The sequence below is a fragment of the Myxocyprinus asiaticus genome, chromosome 5 (assembly GCF_019703515.2).
Source record: "Myxocyprinus asiaticus isolate MX2 ecotype Aquarium Trade chromosome 5, UBuf_Myxa_2, whole genome shotgun sequence".
Lineage (NCBI taxonomy): Eukaryota > Metazoa > Chordata > Actinopteri > Cypriniformes > Catostomidae > Myxocyprinus > Myxocyprinus asiaticus.
In genome coordinates this window covers 46981616-47008348 of record NC_059348.1, presented here as the reverse complement: position 1 = coordinate 47008348, position 26733 = coordinate 46981616, and the positions used below count along the sequence as shown (strand labels likewise).

General features: G+C 38.2%; 1 protein-coding gene and 1 pseudogene across 1 annotated transcript; both read right to left on the bottom strand.

Moving 5' to 3' along the window:
* Nucleotides 1-129: 129 nt before the first annotated feature.
* LOC127440273 (phospholipid scramblase family member 5) lies at nt 130-16073 on the bottom strand. Its single transcript, XM_051696754.1, has 8 exons — nt 15970-16073; nt 10444-10729; nt 7231-7305; nt 5221-5413; nt 3547-3658; nt 3361-3460; nt 1358-1416; nt 130-1247 (listed from the first exon to the last, which is right to left on the bottom strand). Exons 1-8 carry the CDS (start codon nt 15970-15972, stop codon nt 1221-1223), a joined length of 855 nt encoding a protein of 284 aa, XP_051552714.1. The 5' UTR covers nt 15973-16073; the 3' UTR covers nt 130-1220.
* Nucleotides 16074-17059: 986 nt separating this feature from the next.
* Nucleotides 17060-23424, bottom strand: LOC127441213 (acetylcholine receptor subunit gamma-like; annotated as a pseudogene).
* Between the last annotated feature and the right edge of the window lie 3309 nt (nt 23425-26733).

Here is a 26733-nt window from a genome sequence, read left to right as displayed (position 1 = left end):
AAATAAATTTTTGTGGTAGTCAACATTATGCCACATGTGCTGTCGATTGAGCTTAACTTCTATTGAATATGGAATATTCCTTTAAGATTTATATAAGTGTTTAAGGGAAATGATATATGGTCACTTTACGGTAAGGTTATTTTCAGTAACATTAGTAAATGCTTGAGGTTTAATAATGTTCATTAAGTTAATGTTGATTAGTTCATGTTTGTTTATAATGCTCTAACTATAATTAAAATATGCAACTGTAATGTTGAAAAATGAACTAATATATTTTGCAATTAACAATAACCAAGAATAATAAGTGTTGGAAAGGTGTTGTTCATTGGTTAACTTGAACTAACAATGTAGTTAATGAATGCAACATTAATGTAAGGTGTTTTTGAATATGACTTCGGTCCTGTAACTAGTCAACATTTGTTTTACGTTTTTCATCACTTTTAATAACCCTTTTACCTTCTAGTTTATTTAAAATGGTCCTGGTGTGTTACATGAGTTTTTAAAAGTACAAATATTGTATGAAGTCTCAACAAATGTGAGGCCATAAAATCTGCATGCATAATAATTATTAAAAAATAATTAGCAAAATGTGGTTACAAATATTTTTAGATGGAGTGTATCATGTCACACCACAGGACAACTTTCCATAAGTATTTCATGTCAACTACCCACTTAAAAAAAAAAAAAAAAAAGAATTCCAATGAAATTTACTGATGTAACCTGGGCTTAAAGTGTGCTATACAAATCCCCTACAGGGGATTGAATCTGAAATACTGAATTTAATCTATCCAGTAAATATCTTTCAAGAAATAATTCCTTTATTTTTGTAGCCTATATTAAAAATATCAAGGACCATTTGTTATTTATCTAGAAATACATACTAAAAGAGTGTGTTGAACATACAATTAATACTATGTTCTGTACTGCAGAGTACTTTACATTACATTTAAGGCCAATTTCAGTTTTTTCAAAGGTGTGAAGAAGCTTCTGTACAGTGATTCTTGATGTACACATTTAAGTGTACAGCAAGCATCGCCCATCCATGTTCATTGTGGTTGTCATAGAAACATGATGATGCAGTGCGCTCCATCTTGTTATGAGTAATGCGCTGTTTTTATATTGCAGAGTTCAAGCCGTTCTCCAATCAGTCACAGAGGTGATGTTAGCAAGTCTGAAATCTTAACATTTTTGCTCTTGAGCGACCTGAGAGATCTTTCCACTCAGCTCATCTCAAAAAACATATGATTCTGCAAACAGAGAGAGAGAGAGAGAGAGAAAAAAAAGATAAAGGAGTTAAAATGTATGTGCTGATCTGCCTTCCACTGTCAGAACAGGATCTGTGTAGTTGGTGACTTACCAGGAGAAAGGTTGCAGATAGCAACAACACTTTGGTGTTCAAACTCATTCCTTGAAGTACTAAGAGAGAAGGATATGTTTTTAATAGCCACTCCTGTAGCTAGAAGTTACAAAGTCATTAAATATCCTTACATTACAAAAACCAAATTATAGCTGTCAAAAGTTCCATTGCTCTGGTTAACTATTATTGTACCGTTCTACAGCAGCAGTATGTGTCTGGGTGGTTTACAATGGGGTCAAAATGTCTTGTATTTTTCTAATTTAATAATTAAAAAAAAAAAAACAATTATCTAATGATCAATGTTATCCCAGCATAATTTGAGAATGTTCCAAAGAGCAACTTATTCATGAGGACGCCTACATGCCACCAATATGCTGATTAACCAAAAATCTGAGCTATTCAGCCATGATGTCAATTTGTAGGCGAACCCGTAAGGTTAATTCGCCATGGGTTCCCTCTGGAATTTCCTTTGGGTTTTTATAATGGAGTTTTTCAAATTTAGGAGTAAAATAAGGTCTGTGGCAAACATTACTTAAAAATACTTGGATGTTTTGTTCAACAACATAAATTACAAATTCTTCAAATGTAAATTTTGAAGTTACTGTGTTTAAAAAAAATTTATGTTGGTAACGAGTTGCTAAACAAAGACTACAAATCCTACCACAAGCGTATGAGTAAATGTGCCTGACAAAATGGAAAACTGTTGTAGTTCTTATCTAACAACCTACTTTTTAAAGAAACACGGCGGCTTCAGATTTCATGTATGGGGTATGACTGTATGTAATTTATAGTGTAGAATGTAAATGTATCTTAAAGTAATGTTTACCACAGACCTTATTTTACTTATTAATCCAGAACTGCCATTATAAAAACCCATAGGAAAATCCCAAGGGAATCCATGGCTCAAAAATGCTAGTTCTCTTACGGGTTTTTGGACTACAACATGAAAACTCTATTGAGCACATTTACATGCATGATAGAACACCGATTATGCTTTAAAAGTCGACAATGTGTAAGAACATGTAAATGCCTTAAATGCTTTTCTTTTATTGAGTTAAGTTTATAAACGGTTTAAGCAAAAACTGATCGGCACATGTAGATTTTTGTCCATTACTCAGATTTTGCATTGTATGTAAACAAAGACAACTTGGCAGAGATGGACCACTGGTATTAACATGAATGGGAGAAATTTTAGGAATGCCTAAAGGCCAACGGATGTAGAAAGGGAAGTACGTCCCACCTAAAAAGGAGCCTTTTAGATCAGACTTCGGCTGTCAGTCAACTCAAGTGTGCGCATGCGCTTTAGCTGAACAAGCCTGAAAAATAGTGTTTTTTAGCGTGATTTGAGCTAAAGAGCGGAGTGACTTGCCTTAAAAGGGACTTTGATGTAAACACCTTAACAGCTTATCCAATGTGCACATGTGTTGTGTGCATGATGTGTTTTGACATCAAAAGCAGACAATAATCTGATGATTTCAAATGTCATGTAAATGCAGTTTCTTGTGACGTATTTTTGAAAAAGCTGATTTTTGGTATTTAGCATATTGCCGTGCATAAACGCTCATTGTCGGTTTATTAAGCATAATCGTTTTAAGATTGTGCATGTAAACACGCTAAGTGTCACAATTTACTTATTTGATTAGTGACCAAGAAATAGTGCAGTTTTTTTATTTTTTATTATCCCATATTTTCAATATGGTCTCTTTTGGACCACAATTATATTTGCCAACTGTCCCATATCAGCAGAGATGTCCCGTATTTTGGCTGAATTCAATACATCTTGTACATTGTTCCCTATTTTTGTGGCAAAACACTAGAGGGGGATCCCTGTCCCACAAGTGCTCAAAATGCTCAAGCATCCCATCTTCACCTGGCAAAAAAGTTGAAAACCCTAACCCATGTACATGCCTAAATCTGTAAATGTAATTTTAGACTAAACCTACAAATCTGTGCTCGGGTCTGAAATGTATACCACAGGAATTGAATGTGGATATCAGTCTTACCATCCAGTCCAAAGTAATTATGATCCATGTTACATTCCTCATTATATCCAGGCCACCTCTTCCATATTCGCCCAATACTCTCACCGATACTGGACACCACCTTATGTCCCCAGCAAATCAGAAAAGATGGTCATTTATATTGTATAGTACAGTATGCAAGAGGTGGAGAACTGGAGAACTTCTGACCTGGAGCTCTTGTTCAGCAAGGCAGCGTGTATTACAGCAGGAACCTTGGATCCTCACAAGCGAGATACCCTCTGAGTCACAGACCTCGAAATACGGCGTGAACATACTCCACCTGATAAAACACCAGATCACATCTCTAGGGTTAGACACAAGGTGTCTAGGTTTCACTGATTAGCATGGGCCAGTTAGGTGCCATAACTATTCCATTATGAGGGCCATAAGCATCTTTCTCCATTGACCACCATTCTAAAATGTGTTCTTGCATTTTTGTGCAAGCAACAAATGAAGCGCAACCTTTTCATTATATTATAGTAGATTTTTTCCAGCAACCGATTATTTGTACGGCTCAGAAAAGCATGAAATGGGCTAATACTGTGATAAGTCACATGGCTCTGGTTATTGTCTCAAAAATGCATGAGTGATATTATGCATTATCACCTAATGCTGATGGGCTTTAATACAGTATGTGACAACAAACAAACACTAGCAGACACATGCACACAATTTCTGCCACATTGTGCCTTTGTTCTCAGCTGTCCTGGGGAAGAGGTCATGTTGATGCTTTCGTCCCACAAAGTTCACATCTCTCCGTATTTAATTGCATTCTCAAAGCTGCCTAGAAAATGTGTGAGAGAGAGATGGAGGGAGATGGCATTCCTGTGATGCAGTTAGTAGGTACACAATGGTGACCTTATCTGACCTTGCAGAATAGTTGGCACTTGAACAAAGAGGGAATGAGGAAAATGACATGGAAAGACATGAGAGGTTTGACTGTAAAACCATCTTGATTTAAAGGATTTTGTATGTTTTACATGGGTAGATGCAATGTGAGAAGGCAACGATGTAACACGAAAGGGAAGTGAATGAAAAGCTGATTTACAGAAAAGGAGTTTCTATCAGTTTTCTTTTTTACAGGTGCAACTACTAAGGTGCATTTGGTAATCTCAGCTTCAGATGACATACAGGATACTGTTGGTTATCATGTACCCATGGTAAATGCTGAATAGCTAAAAGGATGTTTGCATCAGGTACTGTATGTACATAAACATTACAGACTTTTTTATTCTAATCTAAACACACCTGTATATTTCCCTTTGTTTTCAGCGTTATACTGTATTTGCTATATAGCTACTAAATGTTATGTAAAATGCGAACTGCAGTTGGTTGCTTTATATGTCGATCAGATGTCTCCTTCCTGTCTAAGTGAACAATTCTTGGCCAAAATAAGCTGCAGTGTGGACTATAGACCATGTAGAGGTAGACCGATAATCAGTTTGACCTATATTTTTAACTGATATTTAGTTTTCCACTTAATATCAGGTTTACTGATAAAGTTGGACACAAAAGACTTTACATTTCATATATTATTTAAGAGGCTTAGAACAGGTATAAATTGCAACTAAAACTAGTCAAATTAATTATTTGTAGACAGTGCACAATATTAGTTTTGTAAAGAGTTCACCAGAGGTTAGTCATAAATGATTAAGTTTCAATGTGTCTTAAAGTAGGGGAAAAAAAGCAAGAATTAATAATCGGTTATGCATATCATTTATTGGACATTTAAACAAAAATATCAGTATCTTATTTGTCACTAAAAACCAATATTGGTCGATCTCTACTCAATTGCAATATTCTGGATATGAGACCAAGGTCTGGTTTGCATATGATCAGTACCTTTGGTGAACTGTCCCAATGAGTTCCCTGTCTGGTGTGTAAGCCCTCATTTCCATCAGGTAGCACCCAAGCCAGCACATCTCCGCCCTCAGGGGTTTCTCAAACAGGAAGACGCACTCTGCATCCTTATCAAAGCCTTGTAGTGAGCAGGATCGAGCTGGACCACAGCACTGCAAGCAAACACATGAGCACTCTGACAGAAATGAGAAGACAAAGAGAGGTTTCAAAGTGTAAATCAGGATTTGTTGAAAATGACGAAAAGTTTAAGCACGAGGTTAACCAGTTTGAAGTAATTTACAGTTGTGCTCAAAAGTTTGCATACCCTGGCAGAAATTGTCAAGTTTTGGCATTGATTTTAAAATATGACTGATCATGCAAAAAAAACTTTGATTTAAGGATAGTGATCATATGAAGCCATTTATTATCACATTGTTGTTTGGCTCCTTTTTAAATCATAATGATAACAGAAATCACCCAAATGGCCCTGATCAAAATGTTTGGCCTTGTTACATACACACAAGGTGACACACACAGGTTTAAATGGCAATTAAATGTTAATATCCCACACCTGTGGCTTTTTAAATTGCAATTATTGCCTGTGTATAAATAGTCAATGAGTTTGTTAGCTCTCATGTGGATGCACTGAGCAGGCTAGATACTGAGCCATGGGGAGCAGAAAAGAACTGTCAAAAGACCTGCGTAACAAGGTAATGGAACTTTATAAAGATGGAAAAGGATATAAAAAGATATCCAAAGCCTTGAAAATGCCAGTCGGTACTGTTCAATCACTTATTAAGAAGTGGAAAATTCAGGGATCTCTTGATACCAAGCCAAGGTCAGGTAGACCAAGAAAGATTTCAGCCACAACTGCCACAAGAATTGTTCAGGATACAAAGAAAAACCCACAGGTAACCTTAGGAGAAATACAGGCTGCTTTGGAAAAAGACGGTGTGGTTGTTTCAAGGAGCACAATACGACGATACTTGAACAAAAATGAGCTGCATGGTCGAGATGCCAGAAAGAAGCCTTTACTGCACCAATGCCACAAAAAAGCCTGGTTACAATATGCCCAACAACACCTTGACACGCCTCACATCTTCTGGCACACTGTAATCTGGAGTGACGAGACCAAAATAGAGCTTTATGGTCACAACCATAAGCGCTATGTTTGGAGAAGGGTCAACAAGGCCTATAGTGAAAAGAATACCATCCCCACTGTGAAGCATGGTGGTGGCTCACTGATGTTTTGGTGGTGTGTGAGCTCTAAAGGCATGGGGAATATTGTGAAAATTGATGGCAAAATGAATGCAGCATGTTATCAGAAAATACTGGCAGACAATTTGCATTCTTCTGCACGAAAGCTGCGCATGGGACGCTCTTGGACATTTCAGCACGACAATGACCCTAAGCACAAGGCCAAGTTGACCCTCCAGTGGTTACAGCAGAAAAAGGTGAAGGTTCTGGAGTGGCCATCACAGTCTCCTGACCTTAATATCATCGAGCCACTCTGGGGAGATCTCAAACATGCAGTTCATGCAAGACAACCAAAGACTTTGCATGACCTGGAGGCATTTTGCCAAGACGAATAGGCAGCTATACCATCTGCAAGAATTTGGGGCCTCATAGACAACTATTACAAAAGACTGCACACTGTCATTGATGCTAATGGGGGCAATACACAGTATTAAGAACTAAGGGTATGCAGACTTTTGAACAGGGGTCATTTCATTTTTTTCTTTGTTGCCATGTTTTGTTTTATGATTGTGCCATTCTGTTATAACCTACAGTTGAATATGAATCCCATAAGAAATAAAATAAATGTGTTTTGCCTGCTCACTCATGTTTTCTTTAGAAATGGCACATATATTAACAATTCTCCAAATGTATGCAAACGTTTGAGCATAACTGTATTATTCATAGACATTTAACTGACTGTTCCACAACAACCTGAAAGAGCCAGACTTTTATCAAAGTTTGCATGCAATTTTGATGACTTTGACTTATGTTTACCCTCCACAGCCACAAAGAGCTGATCTCTGGTTTCCGAGGCAATGCTGTAGGTTCTTCGGGATACACACCGTGGACCTAGGACACATGACAACCATCAGAGAGCCAGACTTTTAGTCTAAGCTCAAATGCAAATAAACTTAGCAAAAAAAAAGAAACATCCTCTCACTTTCAACTGCTTTTATTTTCAGCAAACTTAACATGTGTAATATTTGTATGAACATAAAAAGAATCAACAATCTAAACATAAACTGAACAAGTTTCACAGACATGTGACTAACAGAAATGGAATAATGTGTCCCTGAACAAAAGTAACAGTCAGTATCTGCTGTGGCCACCAGCTGCATTAAGTACTGCAGTGCATCTCCTCCTCATGGACTGCACCAGATTTGCCAGTTCTTGCTGTGAGATGTTATCCCACTCTTCCACCAAGGCACTTGCAAGTTCCCGGACATTTCTGGGGGGAATGGCCCTAGCCCTCACCCTCCGATCCAACAGGTCCCAGACATGCTCAATGGGATTGAGATCCGGGCTCTTTGCTGGCCATGGCAGAACACTGACATTCCTGTCTTGCAGGAAATCACACACAGAACGAGCAGTGTGGCTGGTGACATTGTCATGCTGGAGGGTCATGTCAGGATGAGCCTGCAGGAAGGGTACCACGAGGGAGGAGGATGTCTTCCCTGTAACGCACAGCGTTGAGATTGCCTACAATGACAACAAGATCAGTCCGATGATGCTGTGACACCTCCCCAGACCACGACGGAACCTCCACCTCCAAATCGATCCCGCTCCAGAGTACAGGCCTCGGCGTATCGCTCATTCCTTCGACGATAAACGCGAGTCTGACCATCACCCCTGGTGAGACAAAACCACGACTCGTCAGTGAAGAGAACTTTTTGCCAGTCCTGTCGAAGGTGGGTTTGTGCCCATAGGCGACGTTGTTGCCGGTGATATCTGGTAAGGACCTGCCTTACAACAGGCCTATAAGCTCTCAGTCCAGCCTCTCTCAGCCTATTGCGGAGTCTGAGCACTGATGGAAGGATTGTTCTTTCCTGGTGTAACTTGGGCAGTTGTTGTTGTCATCCTGTTCCTGTCTCGCAGGTGTGATATTCGGATGTACCGATCCTGTGCAGGTGTTGTTACACGTGGTCTGCCACTGCAAGGACGATCAGCTGTCCTTTCTGTCTCCCTGTAGTGCTGTCTTAAGAGTCTCACAGTACGGAAATTGCAATTTATTGCCCTGGCCACACCTGCCGTCCTCATGTGTCCATGCAGCATGCCTAAGGCACATTCACGCAGATGAGCAGGGACCCTGGGCATCTTTCTTTTGGTGTTTTTCAGAGTCAGTAGTAAGGTCTCTTTAGTGTCGTAAGTTTTATAACTGTGACCTTAATTGCCTACCATCTGTAAGCTGTTAGTGTCTTAATGACCGTTCCACAGGTGCATGTTCATTAATTGTTTATGGTTCATTGAACAAGCATGGAAAACATTGTTTAAATCCTTTACAATAAAGATCTGTACGTTTATTTGGATTTTTACAGAATTATATTTAAAATACAGTGTCCTGAAAAAGGGATGTTTCTTTTTTTTGCTGAGTTTATAAGCCCCTTTATAAAACCTTTGAATCTTTGTTCCCATTTCAAAAAGTGATACTGCTGAAAACAGCTTATACCAACATAAATTTCCATGCTGTTTGGTGCAGGTCTGACTAGAAGACAGGCTGATCCAGTTAAGCTAGTCCAACAAAGTCTTGTGATAACTCGTAATTGTTCGTACGAGATGGTGAAAACATAAGATAATGTATGACTTGGCCTGTATGAAAAGGTATTACTTTTATTCTCTCACAGAAATTTTTTTTGTCAGCCTTCTATCCAGCACTTTAAGAAAGAAAACGTTTGTGAACAATTGTGTACTCATTTCATATTTATGCAATACAAATGACTGATGTATGTCAATATCCTGTAATATGTGTCACGTTTTGTAGTGATGAGGTGAGAGAGCAATGGATCTAAATGCAGTAATCCTTTAATCCACAATCAAAGAAGACAAGAATACATAGAATATGATAAAGGTTACAAAACATAAGTCATCTGTGGTAACAAACACATGTAACAACAATCATTGGAACATAAGAACTGACAATAAGTGACTGAAACTAGAGGGTATATATACAAACAGATGACTGATGAGGGAACAGGGAACAGTTGAGGAAGATGGAGGGCAGATGAGAGTCATCAACAGGTGAATGCTGGGAAGTGTAGTCCATGAGCACAGGGGAAAACAAAACAGACACTGAAGTGAACTGAAGGTGAGGGGGAAAAACATGAGGCAGTTCGTGACAATACGCCTACCCTGTCTAGTTCCAATCCTGATGTTTTTCTTCTTCAGTGGTACAAAAAATATATATTTTCCTATTATACCATTACTACGTTTATGGATAGACTTTATGGTTAGGTTTGAGGTTTGTTTTAGGTGTTAAATTTAGGAAAAATCATAAGAACACTTGTTTAAAACCCCATTGATTCCCTTTGTTCCGTAGTACACAACAGGGATTTTCCTATTAAAATCATGTTTAGGTTTAGGGTTTGGGTAAGGGGCTAGACTTTATTGTTAGGTTTAGGTTTGGGTTAGTGGTTACACTTAGGAAAAATCTTAACATCATTCTTGGTTAGTTTACTTTTTCTCCAAGCTAGTAAAATTCATATGTTTTCGCCATCTACTACTATTATTACGACTTGCCATGAGACATTGCATTCAGGGGACCAGCATCCAAAACACATTGTGACATGAAATGTCAACGAGGGACAGTGGGATTATACAAGTTATTTGACAGTAAAGTGTCACACCCCTATTACGGCATGTGTGGTGCCTCAACTCATCTTGGATACAAAGTATACATTTATCATGGAAGTATTAAATGTAAGTAGATATGTTATGCTTCCACATGCAATCCAACAAGTTAGCTAAAGTGGCTATGTGACCATTTTGAATAAATTGTCATTTTTGTTTGCTGACGGCTTTGGTGTGACTAACAGCTGAACACCACCAAAGTGAACAAATGAATAAATTATAACTAAGTGTATTTTAAATCGTTAAAATTCATTAAGTGCTGAAATTGAAGGTCTGTTTTTAGAAAGTGTAGTTACTCATATCCTGAGGCTGATACAGGCTTCATTTTACAATCAAGGTTTAGAAATATGGTAAGCATCTCACCTTGCAGCTCTGGTCTGGCAGTAATGTGGAGACGAGTGACTGTTCTCAGAACAGCTAGTTTTGCCAGTCTTTTACCCTCACTGTCTGTATCTTTCCCTCCAGCTCTCGCCTTGTCATCTTCTACTCTGTTTCCGGTCTCAGGGCCTACAGCCAGTGCAGAGAGTGAAAGATCCTGAGTGTCTGTAGTAGGTCTGATCTGTCTGTGGAAAGCTCTGAAGAGCATGTCAATATGTTTCTCCCTCTCCAGACCAAAGGGAAGAGGCTGGGTGGTCACAGAGGGTAAGTCCTGATTGAGAGAGAGAAGAAGAGATGTGGAGGGTACAAACATGGAACATTTGGGAGCAGTCATTTTCTGAGGTCAGCAGATGAAGAAACATCTGAAAAACACCTGTTTTTAGAAGAAGAAACATCTAGAAATAACTGATACATACACTGGTGGCCAAAAGTTTGGAATAATGCAGGCCCGGCTCCATGGGGGAGCCAGGGTAGGCCTGGCCCACCCAATCAGGAGCTTGGCCCACCCTGGCCCCATCCCCCATAACAACAAAATTGGTGCGATGTTCAATTCAGCTCCAGATTTTCTTTACTTTTCTTTTTTTTTTTTTTAAGTGTATGCTGTTGAAACAATAGCCTTAGCCTCATTCACCTTGCTACCTTTGCCGTTAACAATCGTGTTGAAAGACAAAGCAATATTAATAACGATACTGTCATTTTAACAGTCAGTTATCATATTACTAAACACTTGTACATTAAACAAAGCACAACATGCACAGATTTCTTATTCCGAAAGGACAAAAGAAAAGCACTTTTGCTCACCAGGACGCAGCTACCACCTCTTCCATTTGCGGCAACAAGGTCGGAGAAATAGTTGGGTCAAGTTCAACGGCATCTTCGGATGGTGTCAAAAACACTATTACACCTACACAAAAATGCAGCAATTCTGTCCCAAATGATTTAAACAAGGCAAATCCTAATCAGCCGGCTCTGAAATCATACCCCCGAACTCTTCTCGGAGGTAGGGAGAGATGTTTTTCGGCCACTTGGTATCAGTCACGACCGTGGCTTGAATATTCTGTAGAGCGTGAAGCATGCTTTTGTTTTCCATATAGAGTATTTGGTGTTGCTTTCTCCGAGAAGGATACTTTCATTTCGACGGGTTTTAGAAATTGGAAAGCAGCATTGTTCAAAAACATGCTTGTAGCCAGGCTCATTTACAAGCCTCAACCACGTGGGCAGAATTTCGCCACCGACAGGTGTCAGGGGAGACCGTAGGTTTACTCGTCCCCAACAGATAGAATAGAATCGATATTACATAAAAAGTGTGGCAGGTGTTGTGAAATTTTTAGCAGTCAATGAACTCCCACTACGTGGAGATCGGGAAACATTTCACAATGGGGAGGATTGCATAGCTGCGGGGCTTTTTGCCAAGCTGTTTAAATACACGTTGGAAAAAGATAAATACCTTGCTGACATTACGTCAAGTATCCCAGAAAATGCAAAGTACACTTCCAAAACCATCCAGAATGAAGTGATTTAAATTTTGGCATCCATGGTTCTGAAGAAAATAAAACAGAAATATGACATTGCTGATTCAGCTGCATTCTGTTTAAAAAGTGATGGCACAAGGGATCGGTGCAACATTGTCTGTTGTAATCCACTTTGTTTGCAATGATGTGCCAGATGAACATCACATTGGCTTGTTAGAACTACAGCAGCTAGATGCAGATTACATCACCACCGAAATATTAAGACACTTGTCTCATACAGGATTCAGTTCTGACAATATACTGAGTCAGTGTTATGATGGAGCATCAGTGATGAGTGGGGTGCGAGGCAGTTTTCAGGCTTTATTGCAAATAAGGTTGGGCAGGCATATCCACTGCTATAACCACCAGCTTCATGCAATTCAAAGTGAACCTTGTGCCAAAAGATTCTTTGAATTGTCAGGCTCCCTGTACTCTTTTTTTCAGGCATCGTTTTGACTGTCAGAGGTACAGTTGCCCATATCTCAAGAGGTTGTTAGAAATCCACTGGACAAGTCATTTTGAAGTTACCAAATGTGTTGTGGAGAACGAGAAGTCATTCTTGAAATTCTTTCCAAAGTTTCCGATGGTGACAATGCCTCGGTTGACCTTGCAAAAAAAGCTTCTGGGCTTCTCTCTCAGCTGAAATGACATCATTTTTTTGAAACTGGCAAATTTCTGATTCATCTTCTTGCCATTTTGAAACCAGCCAATGCCATCCTACAGTCTCATCATGTTGATTTGGGCAGTGCAGCTGAAGTACTGCAGGTATCTCTTAGTGCACTGAGAAATCTCAGAGAAAATGACAATCAATTGCAGCAGTACTGCACTGGCATGTCTACTGATGAGCCCTCACCAAAATGTTTAAGGACTGTTAATCCCTTCTATGTTGACTCATTTTATCACCTATAGGGCAAGAAGGTTCAGTCAGGCTCTGAATGTTCCACTGAAGCTCTAAGGCTATAGATGTTAAACATTGTTGATACAGCTGTATCAGAGATGGAAAACAGGTTTTCCACAAAGAATTTAGAGCTGATACAAGCCCTCTCATGTTTGATGCCAAAATCCAACAAATTGCTTGACATTCAGCTGCTTGAGCCTTTCTGTAGTCTTGCAGAAGTTGCAAAAAGTGAGCTGCATAGTGAAATTCTTGTTGCCAGACCAATGCCGACCAAAAAAGCTTCCAACTGATGCTGACTGTTCAGCTGTTTGCAAACTCTTGCAGGAATACAAAGATGCATTTCCAGGTCTTCATAAACTGTGTCTGCCCTGGTCAAGGGCGTTTCTACTGCTTCATGTGAGAGCTCATTCTCCACTCTGGCAAGAATTTTTACACTGTTTTGCCACACAGTGCTTCATGAAAGGAAAAAAATTCTTGTACTATTAGCTCATGAAAAATCAATAACACATGAACGGGACATGGATGAGTTTGTGACCGAATTTTCTAAAACAAGCAGAAAACTAATGCTGTAAATATTATAGTAGTGATATCAATAGATCGATGCACAGTCTCAGACCTGCACCTGTTGTGTTAAAATCTACAGTTCTAAATTGTCAAAAAAAAATCTGTTATAGAGGACAATAAAATAATATTAAAAACAGAAAAAATGTAAAAAAACAAAACAAAACAAAACAAAAAACTAGATAAAAAAAAGTTCGTCAAGACAAACATTATGTTGGCTTGAGAAAGCCTGGCCAGTGTTTTTAAAAGCTTAAAGTTTGAAAGTTAAGTTTAAGGATGTATGTAGATTAGATAGATAGACAGATAGATAGATAGATAGATAGATAGATAGATAGATCCCCCGGCCCACCAGGAATTTCACATGGCTCACCTTACTACAAATTGCTGGAGCTGGGCCTGGAATAATGTACAGATTTTGCTGTTTCGGAAGGAAATTGATACTTTAATTCACCAAAGTGGCATTCAACTAATCACAAAGTATAGTCAGGACATTACTGATGTAAAAAACAGCACCATCACTATTTGAAAAAAGTTATTTTTGATTAAAATCTAAACAGCTTTTTCTAGAAACTCGTCAGTCAATCATTGTTTTGAGGAATGAAGGCTATACAATGCTTGAAATTACCAACAAAAAAAAAACTGAACATTTCATACAAAGGTGTACACTACAGTCTTCAAAGACAAAGGACAGCTGGCTCTAACAAGGACAGAAAGAGATGTGGAAGGCCAGATGTACAACTAAACAAGAGGATAAGTACATCAGAGTCTCTAGTTTGAGAAACAGACGCCTCATATTCATTGAATTCTACCCGCTCAACACCAGTTTCATGTACAACAGTAAAGAGAAGACTCAGGGGTGCAGGCCTTATGGGAAGAACTGCAAAGAAAAAGACACTTTTGAAACAGAAAAACAAAAAGAAAAAGTTAGAGTGGGCAAAGAAACACAGACATTGGACAACAGATAATTGGAAAAGAGTGTTATGGATCTTAAACCCATTGAGCTTTTGTGGGATCAGCTAGACTGTAAGGTGTGTGAGAAATGCCTGACAAGACAACCATAACTATGGCAAGTGCTACAGGAAGCGTGGGGTGAAATGTCACCTGAGTATCTGGACAAACTGACAGCTGGTATGCCAAGGATCTGCACAGCTGTCATTGCTGCACGTGGAGGATTTTTTGATGAGAACTCTTTGAAGTAGGTTAAGAAGTTCTGAACATTTTTTTCAAATTGTAATAGTAAATTTTTATGTTATTAATGTCCTGACTATACATTGTGATCAGTTGAATGCCACTTTGGTGAATAAAAGTACCAATTTCTTTCCATAAGGGCAAAATCTGTACATTATACAACTTTTGGCTGCCAGTGTACAATAAAAAAATTCTGTATGTTATATGTTCCCTCTTGAGCTGCGTAAGCAGAGAGCTAAACACCAGCGAAATGGACTGCTTTACAAAAGTGTTAAATAAATACCTCACTCAAATGCAACCCATTTATACATGAGATTAATCATTATATTCACAACATAATATTACAATATATATATATATACTGTAATATTATAACTTCTACACAAGCAAATCTATCGAATGAACAGGTGAACTTGAACTTAGTTACGTTTTAGCTGAATATGCTGTTGCAGTTAAAAAAGTGCTACAAACAATGCAATGTCCTGTACTAGCTAAAACATAGAAAATAATGTACAGTCTCTAACACATGAAGAATTCTGATTACAATAACTTCTAAAAAGTAGCTAATACTTAGTATATTCACTACACACTATTGAGCCTCAGGTATTCACAAGGACAGTTTTCACATTGTATTTTGGGTGTATCTTTTATATTTTTTGTTATATCTTATATATATATATAAAATGCATTTTTTGTTTGAAATTAAGAGATGTTTATTAGTTTTTTAAATGTTTAATTATTTCATTGGTTATCACATTTTGACACATTTTTGCCATTTTGCAAATTAGGCTATCATCAACTAAAATATGTTATTTTCATCGACTAAAATTATAAGCCATTTTTTTCAGAGTAAAACTGACTTAAATTACTGAATACAAAAGGACAAAAAATTGACTGTATTACAGATTTAACGAAATACCATCCTTCTATGTCTGAAAAATGATATTTCTCATTTACTATTTTGACTTTTTGGATCATTTGTGTCTGAAACGCTTTTCATTTACAGTATGTGACCATCCATTCCAAACCATTATCTTTTTGGAAGTAACACTGATAGTAAAATAAAGCAAGACTAAAAAATGAAAACTCTGACAAACTTGAACAAGCCTTGATTTAATTTATCTCTGGATTTCCTGAGTAGACACTTATGTCAATTCTATTGTGAGTAGAAAGCCAACCCGAACGAGATTCTAGGTGGCTTTCTTTCCTATGCTAAATTAATTTTTGTGATTTTCCCATTGAATGCTTAGTACAGTTCATCATAAAGTGACAATAAAACCATTTCTACAGACATATTTAAGACAATAACCAAATGCCAAGAGGACCCATAAACAGCAAGAGAACATGTCTTACCATTGCACAGTCTCACTGATCAGGTCTGAAGGTTTGTAGTTGTCTTTGTGCATGTGCAGTAGTTTGTAAATGAGAGGTCCTTTACTGAGAAATAGCTTCCTGGCAAAATTCAAATTGTGTGTGTGTCAGTAGTTCTGATGCTACTCCTACACTCAACATCCCCTATATGCCCCCCTCTCTCCTTCCCGGAACTGGTCTTTGTGATGTAGAAAAGCACTGGTCAGCCATGTAATTAAGATCCTCCTTGAGTTAGTAGGGGGTAGAGGACCTAATGATACTACCCCTGTCCCACTCACACATTTAGTATTTATTATTTGTTTATCTGTGTAGACTTATATAGCTAGTATCTTACACCTTTGTTGACATGACGACATAATGCTGGTAAAACCCTGTAAGAAATGTTGTCTCACCAGAATCGTTAACATGTATAATGTTCACGTCTTGTGGCTATACTTATGAAACAGTGTGTATTTTAACATTTATAGACTGGCCGCATTCACTTCCATTGTAAGTGCTTTACTGTTACTGCAGTTTATGTTTTTTTTTTTTGTTTTTTTTTTTGTTTTGCTTATAAATGAGGGACCACTGAAAATTGTTATCTGTGTTAATCAACATTATGCCACAAATTCTGTTGACTGAGGTTAATTTGCACTAATCCCAGAAAGGTCCTTTTAATGGCCTTCTTTGATTTTATATTTACTCAGTAATAGAATGGTAAATTTGTTTATTTCAGAAAAAACAACAACTGTTGATTCAACACAAATTTAAGGCTGATGAAGATATGTACTGTATACAGACAATAATGACTAGCAAATAATATGTACTTAATATTTTATACAAAACATCTATGACATTTTTATGTCTCAAATGGATTCAGATCCAACAAATTGTCTCTCCAGAGAGCTTGAAAAGTGCATTTTCTGCACATCACAACTAAATTGTAGCACTGTGACTGTGAGCCCTTTTTCCACAGTGCAGCAAAATCTGATTACTGTTTATCTCTGGAGTATCTTCAACAAAATACTCTAGTCCTCTCTGTGGTTCTGGAGTTTGAGTCTGTCTTCTTTTTTGAAACCGTATAGGGTTGTGTTCAACCTGTGACATCCCCTAGTGAGATTTCAGGCAGGTATTTTTTGGGGTCTCCAGTGAATGGTTGAGATGGTGCCTGGATAAAATGGCCCATCAGGAAGATTCCAATGGTGCCTATATAAACAGCAATGCCATGATGATGAAGTGCACCCTGTCAATCACCCTGGCAACCAGAAACCACTCCTCGTTTTCTTGCAGAGCGAGAAGAATGGTTATCCGCAATCCAGACATCAACTGAGGTTTTTCTAGGATAAGAAAGTTAAACCCTACTGCAAACATTCACTGGAAGAGCCTGTGTTTGTTGTGCAAATGAGAGACAACACTTTCAGCTGGAGTTTGGAGAATTCTGGATCAGTGATTCACACTTTGAAAGACATTTTGCTGCTTGGCACTCTCTGCGATGTGTTTACAGGAAGCCAAACACTGCTGCACTTCTGGTGATGCCAAAGCCAGACTGGATTCCAGATCATGTGCTGTTCCGCCTCTCAGGCCATTTTCTGAGGTCAAAAGCCACAAGCAACAAATTTAATGGGACATCCATTTGTGGACAAATCCTCATTGAAATTCTACCAAAATATAGTGAATTTAACAAGAAATGAAATTTTTTTTTTTCACAAGGAGAAATTTGTTTAGCAGAGTTTTAAGAGACTGACTTTTATTTTAACCAAGAAAACATCCTACAGTAGCAGTGTGTTAAATGAATGGCACATATCTAAAGGTTAGAAACGAATGATTCAGCTGACAAAAAAGACTGGGAAACCCATAGGTAGGGGAAAGCCCTATATACAGTTGTGCTCAAAAGTTTGCATACCCTTGGAGAATTGGCAATATATGTACCTTTTTTAAAGAAAACATGAGTGTGCAGGCAAAACACATTTTTTTTATTTCTTATGGGATTCATATTCAACTGTAGGTTATAACAGAATGGCACAATCATAAAACAAAACATGGCAACAATGAAAAATATGAAATGACCCCTGTTCAAAAGTCTGCATACCCTTAGTTCTTAATAATGTGTATTGCCCCCTTTAGCATCAATGACAGCGTGCAGTCTTTTGTAATAGTTGTCTATGAGGCCCCAAATTCTTGCAGGTGGTATAGCTGCCCATTTGTCTTGGCAAAATGCCTCCAGGTCATGCAAAGTCTTTGGTCGTCTTGCATGAACCGCATGTTTGAGATCTCCCCAGAGTGGCTCGATGATATTAAGGTCAGGAGACTGTGATGGCCACTCCAGAACCTTCACCTTTTTCTGCTGTAACCACTGGAGGGTCAACTTGGCCTTGTGCTTAGGGTCATTGTCGTGCTGGAAAGTCCAAGAGCGTCCCATGCGCAGCTTTCGTGCAGAAGAATGCAAATTGTCTGCCAGTATTTTCTGATAACATGCTGCATTCATCTTGCCATCAATTTTCACAAGATTACCCGTGCCTTTAGAGCTCACACACCCCCAAAACATCAGTAAGCCATCACCATTCTTCACAGTGGGGATGGTATTCTTTTCACTATAGGCCTTGTTGACCCTCTCCAAAAATAGCGCTTATGGTTGTGACCATAAAGCTCTATTTTGGTCTCGTCACTCCAAATAACAGTGTGCCAGAAGCTTTGAGGCGTGTCAAGGTGTTGTTGGGCATATTGCAACTGGGCTTTTTTGTGGCATTGGCAACTCGACCATGCAGCTCATTTTTGTTCAATTATCATCGTATTGTGCTCCTTGAAACAACCACACCGTCTTTTTCCAGAGCAGCCTGTATTTCTCCTGAGGTTACCTGTGGGTTTTTCTTTGTATCCCGAACAATTCTTGTGGCAGTTGTGGCTGAAATCTTTCTTGGTCTACCTGACCTTGGCTTGGTATCAAGAGATCCCCGAATTTTCCACTTCTTAATAAGTGATTGAACAGTACCGACTGGCATTTTCAAGGCTTTGGATATCTTTTTATATCCTTTTCCATCTTTATAAAGTTCCATTACTTTGTTACGCAGGTCTTTTGACAGTTCTTTTCTGCTCCCCATGGCTCAGTATCTAGCCTGCTCAGTGCATCCACGTGAGAGCTAACAAACTCATTGACTATTTACACAGACACTAATTGCAATTTTAAAAGCCACAGGTGTGGGAAATTAACCTTTAATTGCCATTTAAACCTGTGTGTGTCACCTTGTGTGTCTGTAACAAGGCCAAACATTCAAGGGTATTTAACTCAACATTCAAACTTTTGATCAGGGCCATTTGGGTGATTTCTGTTATCATTATGATTTAAAAAGGAGCCAAACAACTATGTGATAATAAATGGTTTCATATGATCACTATCCTTAAATAAAAGACAGTTTTTTTGCATGATCAGTCATATTTTCAAAATCAATGCCAAAATTTCACAATTTCTGCCAGGGTATGCAAACTTTTGAGCACAACTGTATATATATATATATATATATATATATATATATATATATATATATATATATATATATAATATTAAATATGCATTATTAATTGAATTATTATACATTAACATAAAATTAAATACATAATAATTACAAATTAATATTAATAAAATGTATTAATAAAAATAAATAGATAATTGTAATACCTTTTTTTTTTCTTTTTCTTTTTTTCCATTGACATTTCTCTCACAAATTCATGAACCTTGTGCAGGTCACTTCTGTCACTTCTACTCTATGTGATGGGACTTCATAAAACAAATATTTTATGTGTTTTTATGATTGAGTTTTATTAAGTCTGTAAGCACACTGTCATATACTCGCTTTGTACATTATAATTTGCTGTTTCTATGGTGTTGGTTTGTTCATCATTTGTTGTTTACTCACGTATTTTCTTTAGCAGTCCCTCTCGCTCCTTTAATCGACTGATTAAATATTATTTATTTTTTTAAAACCCTCCTCTTGCTCACTGTTGCAAGGTGTCCAGCACTGCATTCTCATTTTCAGCAGATGAGGAAGAATGTTCAACAAGACCTGAGTACCAAAACATGGAGGGAAAGAGATTATAGACCTCTGCACAATAACCTCATGATGTATTTGTTATGGATCAGAGGTTTAGGAAAGAAGATTTCATAAGTGGCGTCCTATGGAGTCCCATTCTTTGTTTTGAAAAGATGCTTTTTTTTTTTGTCCTTTTCTTTATGTTTTTGACAATAGTACAGTGAGGATTGAAAATGAGGCAAGAAGAGGGCTTGAGTATTAATTTGCCGTGTTAGTTTAAATAAGTTGTGAGGTGGCAATGGGGGATGCGGCATACCCCACTTGTCTGGCCAAGGGGGGCTCATCCATAAACATTTTGTTTTTTGGCCAGTGCATTCTAGCGATTGCCCTGCTTCATCATGTTGACCAGCTGGTCAACACTGAATACTTTTTTAAAGCATTACAAATTAATCAAAAGCATGTACAGTACTGGACATTTAGTGGTGGATAAATGGCTCTGATGTGTCTGGAAGAATTGCACCTTTCTGATAGTGTTGCTTATGGGGTGGTTGTTTGGAGTTCGCAGAGAAACGTTCCACCACACAGTTCATCACAGTTATCGTTGTCACTGACATCACAAACATCAGATACCTGCTGAAAAAAATATGTCCATACAGTAAATGATTTACCACAGTTCAGGCATGACAACTCTCGGAAAGATTTATCATGTTAATGTGGGTATGACATATTGATAGAATATTGGTCTTGGTGGACTAGATCTGCTGACGCTGCTGCTGCTTCAGAGCAAGTAAGGAGTCTTGCTACTACTAGAAAATACACATGCATACGGAGTTAGCATGTGGACATGCTACTGCTGCACAATTAGACCAAACGCAAGGCATGCTGCATCGAGCATGTGTGACTTGCTCCTGCATAACAGACATACAAACAATCCCCATGTAGCAGATCTAAACATTTGGAGCTGGGGTGAAGGTGGGTTTCAGAAAAAAAAACTCTAAAATTGCAACCAGCTTATCTGCAAAACTCAGCCATTAAAAAGAGAGAGATGCAAGTTGATTGGCTACCCGATTACAAGTCAAAAGAATAATTATATTACACCATGCGAACCGATTGGATTAACATGTCACATGTGAGTGAGCCGATTGGCTAACAGATAAAAAGTCAAAGAATCTATAAGCTAGCGCCACAAAATTTAAATTTTCATTGGTCATTTTTTAGTTTCCACTGTTTGTTTGTTTGTTTGCTTGTTTTTTTTCGTTTGGTTTTTTATCATCTTATTTTAGCCTGTTTTTATGAAGGATAGTACAGACCAGATTAAAAAAAATGGCATAGATTGGGCAGAGAGATAAGGAATGGAACTACGACCAGACGCAAACCAGATTTGAACTTGCGTTCCCGAGAGGTTCTTATATGTGATTAGCATGTTCAATATGCATTGTGCCATGGCTCCAATCCATAAATTATCTTAGATTCAAAGCATTTGCTTTTGCACTGCCAGCAAAGGCCAGTCAACTTTATTAACTGAAAATTGAGATTTACATATAAGAGTCTGTTACTTTTAACCCAGCCAATTGGAACCAGGAGAGTAAATCAACAAAATATCTGAACTGCTTAAGCGAGCCACAGATGGATGAAACTCAGTCTGACATCACTGTTAACACATTTTCAGGAATTGTTGTTGAGTGAATAAAAGCACAGACTTCCCAATGAGAGGCACAGCCTGGGAGGTTTCTGGCACTTTCTTGGCAATAAGGAATAAAAGACAGTCTGACCCAGCAGGATTGCAATGGTCATGGTGCATTTCTGTCCTCCAGCTATTCATTAAAGAAACAATGACCAGAGGTCAATTCATCAATAAACAAATGGATCATGTCCCAGTCAGTAAATACGGGCATCAGTTTTTATTAGTAACATATTTGAGGCATAGAGAAAGTTTCATCAGGCCAAGTACAGAAAATTACCCTGTATGGTGCAGTGAATTGGAGTCTAAATGGACCACGGGGCTCTTATTACATGGTGTCACAACAAAGTTTAATTTGAGTTTGCATTAACCGCTAAAGCAAACAAAATAATGCTTACAACACAATTGAAAATAATCCAGGTATTGGCACATACACAGACATGACCATCTCAATCCAAACACAAGTGGTGAGGGTCTCTTCTTTCTCATTCTGGACATGAAAAAAAATGTTTTGGATGATAAACCATATACGTAGACCCACATGTAGCATGCTTATTTATCTTGTCTGACTGACACACAAACAGAGAGCTTTATCAGGGAAATGAGGTTGGTGAGGGTCATCTTGATTTTCACATTTGTGATGTCACCATTGTGCTCCACATGCTGAATGTTTTTATTGTGACTAATAATTACATCTTTGTGTAGAGAGCCCTCCAGATTACAGACCACAACTGAAACAAACACACACAGCATTAAAATGTAAAATTTATCCACAAACTGATTATTTGCCAAAAAACTATTTTGTTGTACACATTTTGCTCTCAACATTTGATCTGCTGCATATTGCATGACAATTTGACATGCCTTTGTAAAGCTGTAGTATTACTAAGTAGGTAACACTTTACAATAAAGTTGTGTTTATTTCAAATTAGTTACCTTGGTTAATTAATATGAACTAACAATTAATAATACTTTTATAACACTTATTCATATTTGATAATGTTAATTCCAACATACTGTATACTAATACATTTGTCAAAGTTGTGCAGGTTTACATTAGTTCATTCATTTTGAGCTAAAAGTTATTGTATTGTTTATAAATTAACTTTAACTGAGATTAATCAAAATAAAATAAAAATCCTGAAACCTAGTACATTTGCTAATGTTAACAAATATAACCTTATTGCACAGTGTTACTACTAAGTACAACAAAATAGTCAAACCTTGAATCAAGAATGAAATAAGATTTTTGACGCAAAATCACCATTAATAATTAAAAATGTTATTCTAATGGGCAATGTTGTGAGTATTTTTTCTTTCATTTTGTTTTGTTTTCAGAATAGAATCTAGTTGCTTGTCTTTAGTCTTAGCTTGTCTCGTTTAATTTTCCATGCTTAAACTATAAAATAGATACCATATAAAATTATTAATGAGTTTTCAGAAACATTTCTAAAACATTTACAGAGGCAGAGTTATGCACAGCATAGTAAAATAATCATTAATTAATTTTATATAATCAAATAACAATGGATGTCTATAAACCATGACTCAATTAATCGGTGAATCAAAAAAAAAAAAGCCTTTATCACATAACTTGATATCTACTATAAACATAGCAAGCTTCAATTTGAGTTATATTTTTTTTTTTAAGTTTTGTGAAGGACGCTGAAGGGTAATAAAAATACTCACATTGACTGTTCGCTGCCTCCTGACTCCTTCATTGGCAAGATTAAGCAAACCTGCTACAGACATGTTTTTAACTGGATTCAATGTATTACTTATCCCTCAACAGCATGCCCAAGATCCTACATGACGCAGTCACATGACCAGTCTGTTACCCATCAGTCTCATGGAAAATTACTCTGTGTGTCACAAACCCTCAGGACAAAACAATCGATTTAATCCCCAATAATTTGTACAGTTTCCATAGTGTACGTGACATAAACTTTGTGCCCTGATCAGTGAGGATTCCTTTTGGAATCCCCACTAGGGAGATTATTCTGAAGAGTGCCTTCGCAACACTTCATGCTGAGATGTTGCGCAGAGATACTGCTTCCGGATATCGCGTTGCATAGTCCACCAGAACCAACACAAAGCAATGCCTGTGTACCGTCCACTCTAATGGCCCGAGGAGGTCCATGTAAATTCTTTCGAAGGGGACCTTGAACAATGGAAGGGGTTGCAATGGCGCTCTTGGAGTGGCTGGCGGATTCACCAGCAGACATTCACGGCATGCCACACACCACCTGCGAACATCCCCATGAATGCCTGGCCAATAGAAATGGGCCATTATACAGTTTAGTGTTTTTTCTTGCCCTAAGTGACCCGCCATCAGATTCTCTTCAGGAGAGAAGCGACTTACAGTGTACTTATTACAGGGACAATACCCCCGGAGCAACCTGGAGTTAAGTGCCTTGCTCAAGGACACAATGGTGGTGGCTGTGGTGATTGAACCAGCAACCCTTAATAGTTATGTGCTTTAGCCCACTATGCCACCACCATTCCTATATATAGGAATTTCAACTGCTTTTATTTTCATCAAACTTAACATGTGTAAATATTTGTATGAACATAAAAAGATTCAACAACTAAGATGTAAACTGAACAAGTTTCACAGACATGTGACTAACAGAAATGGAATAATGTGTCCCTGAACAAAGGGGGGGGGGGGGGGGGTGGGTCAAAATCAAAAGTAACAATCAGTATCTGGTGTGGCCACCAGCTGCATTAAGTACTGCAGTGCATCTCCTCCTCATGGACTGCATCAGATTTGCCTGTTCTTGCTGTGAAATGTTACCCCACTCTTCCACCAAGGCACTTGCAAGTTCCCGGACATTTCTGGCGGGAATGGCCCTAGCCCTCACCCTCCGATCCAACAGGTCCCAGACGTGCTCAATGGGATTGAGGTCCGGGCTCTTTGCTGGCCATGGCAGAACACTGACATTCCTGTCTTGCAGGAAATCACACACAGGATGAGCAGTATGGTTGGTGGCACTGTCATGCTGGAGGGTCATGTCAGGATGAGCCTGCAGGAATGGTACCACATGAGGGAGGAGGATGTCTTCCCTGTAACACAAAGCATTGAGATTGCCTGCAATGACAAGCTCAGTCCGATGATGCTGTGACACACCGCCCCAGACCATGACAGACCCTCCACCTCCAAATCAATCCCACTCCAGAGTACAGGTCTCGGTGTAACGGTCATTCCTTCGAGTCCGACCATCACCTCTGGTGAGACAAAATGGCAACTCGTCAGTGAAGAGCACTTTTTGCTAGTCTTGTCTGGTCCAGTGAGGGTGTGTTTGTGCCCATAGGCGACATTGTTGCTGGTGATGTCTGGTAAGGACCTGCCTCACAACAGGACTACAAGCCCTCAGTTCAGCCTCTCTCAGCCTATTGCGGACAGTCTGAGCACTGATGGAGGGATTGTGCGTTCCTGGTGTAACTCAGGCAGTTGGAGTTGCCATCCTGTACCTGTCCCGCAGGTGTGATATTCGGATGTACTGATCCTGTGCAGGTGTTGTTACACGTGGTCTGCCACTGCGAGGACAATCAGCTGTCCTTCCTGTCTCCCTGTAGCGCTGTCTTAGGAGTCTCACAGTATGGACATTGCAATTTATTGCCCTGGCCATATCTGCAGTCCTCATGCCTCCATGGAGCATGCCTAAGGCACGTTCACGCAGATGAGCAGGGACCCTGGGCATCTTTCTTTTGGTGTTTTTCAGAGTCAGTAGAAAGGTCTCTTTAGTGTCCTAAGTTTTTACAACTGTGACCTTAATTGCCTACCATCTGTAAGCTGTTAGTGTCTTAACTGTTTATGGAAAACATCGTTTAAAACTTTTACAATAAAAATCTGTAAAGTTATTTGGATTTTTACAAAATTATCTTTAAAAATACAATGTCCTGAAAAAGGGACGTTTCTTTTTTTGCTGAGTTTATATATATATATATATCTATAAGATATATAAATCTTTCTTGGTCTACCTGACCTTGGCTTGGTATCAAGAGATCCCTGAATTTTCCACTTCTTAATAAGTGATTGAACAGTACTGACTGGCATTTTCAAGGCTTTGGATATCTTTTTATATCCTTTTCCATCTTTATAAAGTTCCATTACCTTGTTACGCAGGTCTTTTGACAGTTCTTTTCTGCTCCCCATGGCTCAGTATCTAGCCTGCTCAGTGCATCCACATGAGAGCTAACAAACTCATTGACTATTTATACACAGACACTAATTCCAATTTAAAAAGCCACGTGGGTGAAAATTAACCTTTAATTGCCATTTAAACCTTGTGTGTCTGTAACAAGGCCAAACATTCAAGGGTATGTAAACTTTTGATCAGGGCCATTTGGGTGATTTCTGTTATTATGATTTAAAAAGGAGCCAAACAACTATGTGATAATAAATGGCTTCATATGATCACTATCCTTAAATAAAAGACAGTTTTTTTTTGCATGATCAGTCATATTTTCAAAATCAATGCCAAAATTTCACAATTTCTGCCAGGGTATGCAAACTTTTGAGCACAACTGTATATATATATATATATATATATATATATATATATATATATATCGCATGAGCAAGAATGCTATGTCCCTACATCAGCACAGCTGTGATTCAGCAGCAGGCAGAGTGCCGCAGGTAATCACAGCTGTGTTGATTTAGGGCCATACAGCACGATTGAATGTGTGATATTGCTTTTATACAACTATTTTCTTACACCATGTATCATTATCTTCCGTTGCTAGTTCAATATGTGCGCCTAAGTTACTAATTCAAAAACGTCACTTTAGAACAGGGGTGGGAACCTTTTTCCCATTAAGGCCGGGTCATTGGAGTATTTACAAAATTATTCGCGGGCCTTGCAATTGTGGGTTAAAATTAGTGTACGCATTCTGTTACATTCTCACTCACCAAGAAAAAACACAGAAAGGTCTGTCTATTAAACAATATTTTGTGTTATCTTTTAAAATTATGTTTAATTACTTTAATTGTTTTTTTACAGTTAATTGAATCAAGGAAAAATTTGTGCTTTTCAAATTATTTCTCAAAAGGCC

Bases quoted from the DNA above. Each gene is read 5' to 3' on its own strand.
- LOC127440273 (XM_051696754.1), bottom strand. The intron at 7,306-10,443 runs GTGAGATGCTTA...CATGTGTCCTAG, and splicing joins TGCCAGACCAGAGCTGCAAG to GTCCACGGTGTGTATCCCGA. The intron at 3,659-5,220 runs GTACTGATCATA...GTGTTTTATCAG, and splicing joins ATTGGGACAGTTCACCAAAG to GTGGAGTATGTTCACGCCGT.